We start from the raw sequence: 5,632 nt of genomic DNA on the forward strand, positions 1-5,632 counted from the left end.
AGTATGGATTGATAGAGTTCCCTACAAGCTGGTGCAAGCTGGTCCATGTGGAGCAATGTCACTACTCACAATGGCTTCATGCTTACATGAATTCCTGCACTGCTTTAATTAGAGTGAATGGAGTGCTGTTGGAGTCACTTCCCATGTTGGTGGGGAGGCCTTTAGGTGCCGTACCAAGTCCCCTTCTCTTCAATCTTATGCTAAGGAATAACCCACAGCTTGTTGGCATAGATATATTGCTTTATGCAGTAATGCACATGATACCACCATTTGTTGCTATGGCCCAATCATGCATGATGCCAAATCTCTCATGCAGAGATACTTGAATGAGTTTTGTTCATAGTGTACAACATGAGGCTTGGTTGTGAATATCCAAAAAACAGTTTCCCATTATTTCACTACTAATGGGTGAATGTACCAGTACTGTGGTATCCTTATCAAGATATCACATACTTGCATTGATCAGCACAAGCTTCTTGGAATGATGCTCAACACCCTGTGTCACAAGTGGGTTCCTCACCTTACTTATCTGTGTGTTGATGTGATGAGACTGTTGAGACATGTGGATATGCTTAAACATATGGCATCTCCAATCTGGGGTGAAAGATCCTGTTTCTTGCACATATTTTACTGTGCCTACATTAGAGCCAAGATTGCTTATGGTAGTGTTCTGTATGAAACAGCCTCTTCTGCCTAGTTGAAGCGGCTAGAAGTCTTGCAGATAATCTTTAATTTTTTTTAAGTCTTGCGGATAATCAGAGAGGTAATTTAGACCTTTAATCAGAGTTCAATGTCTTGGTCTGGTGGAAAATCAGCTGGAGAAAATAAACGGTTGTCTGTCAAATGTAATTTTTTTCCTGGTAGAAATAAACTGGAATTAGAAATGGAAATGGCTGCCGTATTATCTTATGCTTCCGTTGTGCAACTTCAGTAACATAGGTACTTGTTGCCTGGCTAATCTCTTGTTCTAACAATGCAAAATCCAAGAGATGGAAATTGTTTACTCGTGCCTTTGGCAATTTGAATTTTTAGCACATTTTCTCATTTCTGAAAAAAATGCACTATTGTGCTTGCCATGTCCATCCGTCCGTCTGTCCGTGACTCACTTTTTTGTCGACAAGAAAATGCACTCTCTGTCACTCACTGCAGTGAATACTGAGTTATATTTTTTCCTAATTGACCAACTTTGATTCATTATATTATTTTTTAAAACTAGGTACTATCCTTGCTTGATTGAAATCACTTGCAGCCATGTTAAATGTTAACATCTAATGTTATTTTTTGTTGCAGATAAATTGTATGCAGTATAAATTATTGTTCAAAAATGTCTGGAGGTAAAGATTCTCCCATGGTGATAGACTCAGATGGGTCTGACAGTTATGAATCAGAAGATGATTATTCTCCTCCTGGATCACCAAGGTCAAGAACAGACACTCCACCCCCTCCACCACCAGGCACCACATCTGATGGATCCCCTGGACAAGACAACATAGTTGATGGTGCTCAGGACTATGTTGATGTGGATGAGAGTCCTGTAGTTGTGGATGAGAAGGCTGCCTTGCTGGAGGAGTTTGAGAGGAAGAGAAGGGCCAGACAAATGCATGTGCCTACTGAGGATTCAGAGGTAAAAATATGTAACGCATAGCTAGATTAATTCCGTCTGAGCAATACTTTGTTTCATACAAAATTTTCAACCTTGTCTTGCTTAAGTATTCAATATTTATAGGTAGCTCTTTAAATTTTAATGAATGGTTAAGTTTTCACCATTCTGATGTTGATTCTGCAATAATTTATTCATATTCTGTTAGCATTTTTTTGTTCTACAGTGCCAACTTTTTCTGTCGAGCATGTGGAAAAATATTTGTCTGGAATATTTTTAACAAAATATATATTATTATTAATATATAATATATATTAATTAATTTCCACCGTTGATTATCTGATCAACCCCAGAACAATAATATATAGAAAACATTCAATAGTTCAAAAGAGACATAGGTAATGTAATAAATGTATGTACTCGGTAATACGAATAAGAGGGATAAGATGTGCTGACCAAACTACCCTCACTAACAATAGTCTCATAAAGATGCTTATGGTTTGCAGGTCGGAGCTGTGCTGCGCCAGCATGGTGCTCCGTTCTGTCTGTTTGGTGAAGGTCCGGCTGAACGCAGGGATCGTCTTAAAGACCTCTTGTCCCGCCTCACTACTGACCAGCAGCAACAACAACAACAGCAGCAGCATGTCACAAAGCAGGGTTTGTTTGTATTGTCAATGGTAAAAATATGTTCTGTTGTTTGATTGCATGTTTTATTTCAGCAATACATTTATTAATTTTGCATTTCTGCAATATGTTGAGAATTTTTAACATTTTTGGGCTGTATAATTTCGCAATTTTAATTTGATATTTTAAGGAATTTTGTAAACCCCATCATATATCATGCATATTATCTACAATGTTGGAACTATAAGGCAGTTAGCTTGCTTGAGTCAGTGAAAAGTTTACAATTCTATTCCATCCAATGATATTACTATGAAGCAAACTCTAATCTCATGTTATTTTTTGTTAGAGAAAACTTTATTTATTTCATATTAAAAGGTGGTTTTGTTTCAGAGCTGCCTTCCGTTCGTCGCAAAGAAGAAACTTGGTATCATGAAGGACCCAAGAGACTGAAAGAAGTGCGTCAGAATTTATTACAGTATTCAATACCTCGGGCACGTGATAGACTTGAGAAAGAAAGAGCCCTCAATGCCGACCCTACTCTCATCACAGCCCAAAAGTTTGTACATTTATCACTCCTTTTTATACCACTGACAGTGACCCTTCTCCCTCATTACAGATTTAAAATCTTTCCCAAAAATGAATGAATATTTTAATCTGAATGAATTTAATGTATGATCCCAATAAATTTAATATAATAGTATAATATATAATAATAATAATAGATCTCAATCAATTTAATTGTTTTTCACAGTTGAGTTTTCAAAGTTAATCGCACTTATTAACATACGGTAGTTAACTTCTTGGATTAGATTCTGTGGGTGATTACAACAACAACATTACCCTGATCACAATCTTCATGCTACTTGTCAACTCTTTAACCGTCTTCAAACAAATCAGATCATTGTTAGTTTTATAAATTTACTTTTTACAATCTGATTTATTTGAATAAATCAGATTCCACTCCTGATAAAACTTTGCCCTGGTGTTTTTCACGACTGAATTTACTACCTTTTAGTCAAACTTTTTCACATCATGTAGTCCTTGACATATTATTTCATTTTTAATAAATTTGTATTCATTTATAATAAATTTCCACTTGTCAGACAGGAAACGTCAGCACGGTTACGTCGCTACCAGCTTCTTATCAGCCAGAATGCCGACATTCGCCCTGTGAGCTGCGTCAGGTTTAGTCCTGACGGTCGGCAGCTGGCAACCGCAAGCTGGTCTGGCAATGTGCAGGTCAGTGTCAGCCTTCGTTATTTCTTTCGTGATTTAGTTCACCGAATGTAATGAGCGAATACTTGGACATCACGATCTTGATCTTGTACATCGTAATCTGTTTATTCTACGATTTTGCGATATGGGAACATTTGAAAATTTAGACAAATTTCTAGCAGGGTTGAAGTTTCTTGTATGAGTGGTTGTTACTATTGTTGTGATGCCTCGTAATGGGCCAAGTAGTTACCTCTCGTACAACAGTCTGATAATTTTACCATAACTTATGTATCATTCTACTATTTGAACTTTGTTCTGCTATGGAGTGTTTGTAAATAGTAAAAATGGAAGCATGGAAGATATCTCTGTTAACACTCCATTCAAACATCATTTCGGTCAAAGTAAGCAAGGTTGAATTCTGGAGGTTTAATATTTGAATAAGTGTATATTCGATCTTATTATCTGATACTAGATTTATCTTCTATATTCAGCTAATATTTTGGAAATGATGAGATAGATAGTCTAGAAAAAATTTGAATATATGAAACACGATTCCTAGGAGTCCACTCTGACCTGAGTCACCACATCAGGTATGGGACGTATCAGACGATGGTCGTGACGGCAGCCGCTCTCTCCGCGGCCACGAAGGTCACGTGGACAGCCTAGCGTGGCACCCCCAAGCCCGCATCTCACAGTCTCCTGCCCAGTTGAACCTCGCGTCGTGTGGGCGCGACGGATCCGTGCTGCTCTGGGGGCTGGAGTCCGAGTCGTGCATCGCTAGCCTCCCCAGCGTGGGCGCCAGGGCTACTGAAGTCGCCTTCCATCCCTGCGGCACACTTCTGGCGGTCACCGTGGATGATGCCAGCTGGAGACTCTGGGACGTTGAAGCGGGGGAAGAGGTAATTCAGTAAAATTCACTCCAATTTGTTTTTATTTGTTGAAAATACGAATAGTACACACCCACGTTCAGTTATTTAAGCTCTGTATAGTCTAAAATATAGAGAATCATCAGAATGATAAATTCCTCGCATCATTTACACAGGTGCTGTTCCAAGAAGGGCACAGCAAGGGCGTGTGTTCGATCAGTTTCCAGAAAGACGGCGCACTGGCCGCTACGGGCGGCATGGACAACTTCGGTCGTGTATGGGATTTGCGTACCGGCCGCTGCGTGATGTTCATGGCTGGGCATCAAGGTGCCATCTTGTCCGTGGACTGGTCTCCTGATTGCTACCATCTGGCGTCTGGCAGCGCGGATAATTCTGTTCGCATTTGGGATGTACGACAACGTGTCTCGATTCTCACGTTGCCAGCGCACACAAAGCTTGTGTCTGCAGTGCGATACGAGCCGTGCAACGGGTCATACCTCGCAACGTGTAGTTACGATGGCATGGTACGCTTGTGGCCTCATAAAGTCTGCCAGCCCCTCAGGACCCTGCAGGGGCACGGCCATAAAATCATGAGTGTCGATATCAGCCCTGATGGCACCTCAATTGCCACCGGCGCCTTCGATAAGACTTATAAAATTTGGGGACCTGATTAATTTTATAATTGTTTTTTTTTACGTTTAAACTTATTATAGTACAAAAAAACCCTTACGTTTGTAGACCAGCACAGGATTTAAATGCATCTATCGGGTATGGTAGTTCATCTCCTACATTACTACAACGTAAAACATTTTGAAACGTGAATAGAATCGTCATCATTTGTGTGAGATCTATCTAATTCTATTTTACATAATTCAAAGAAGCAAATGCCTTTTTTACTATTTTCCGCGTTTCAGTTTTAAATTAACGTCCATTTTCAATCCGGCACTATGAAGGTTGTAAATATACTTCTACTCGGCTTTTGTCTTCTTTACTCCAGTTTTGGCATCTTCCTCACAGTATTGTCGTATTCTGAAATATTTATTAGAATCGGATTGACCCGCGGTGAAAATTGATTACCTATTTCTTAGAAATTTTTGCTTCTTCAGAATATTCGTTCATTCCTTAGTAGGAAGCGGGAATTTCCTAACACCACATTTTGTCGCCCTCCAATAAATATTGAAATTTTGCATTTCAACTTCACTGAGCCATCCATCACCATGTACCATCGGTCATTAAAATGGAAAAATAAAATCAAGCGTTTTCGGACTTAGACATCTTTTGTACTCTGTATGATAGATATATGGATACTGGTTATAGTTGGTTTTGA

At 39.2% G+C, this 5,632-nt stretch overlaps 1 protein-coding gene across 1 annotated transcript; it reads left to right on the top strand.

Moving 5' to 3' along the window:
- Window positions 1–332: 332 nt before the first annotated feature.
- Window positions 333–5,282, top strand: LOC108673250 (U4/U6 small nuclear ribonucleoprotein Prp4). Its single transcript, XM_018161048.2, has 7 exons — window positions 333–507; window positions 1,291–1,624; window positions 2,107–2,257; window positions 2,615–2,780; window positions 3,328–3,463; window positions 4,030–4,338; window positions 4,482–5,282. Exons 2-7 carry the CDS (start codon window positions 1,325–1,327, stop codon window positions 4,977–4,979), a joined length of 1,560 nt encoding a protein of 519 aa, XP_018016537.1. The 5' UTR covers window positions 333–507; window positions 1,291–1,324; the 3' UTR covers window positions 4,980–5,282.
- Window positions 5,283–5,632: the final 350 nt, after the last annotated feature.

The sequence above is a fragment of the Hyalella azteca genome, unplaced genomic scaffold, assembly GCF_000764305.2.
Source record: "Hyalella azteca isolate HAZT.00-mixed unplaced genomic scaffold, Hazt_2.0.2 contig7710, whole genome shotgun sequence".
Classification (NCBI taxonomy): domain Eukaryota; kingdom Metazoa; phylum Arthropoda; class Malacostraca; order Amphipoda; family Hyalellidae; genus Hyalella; species Hyalella azteca.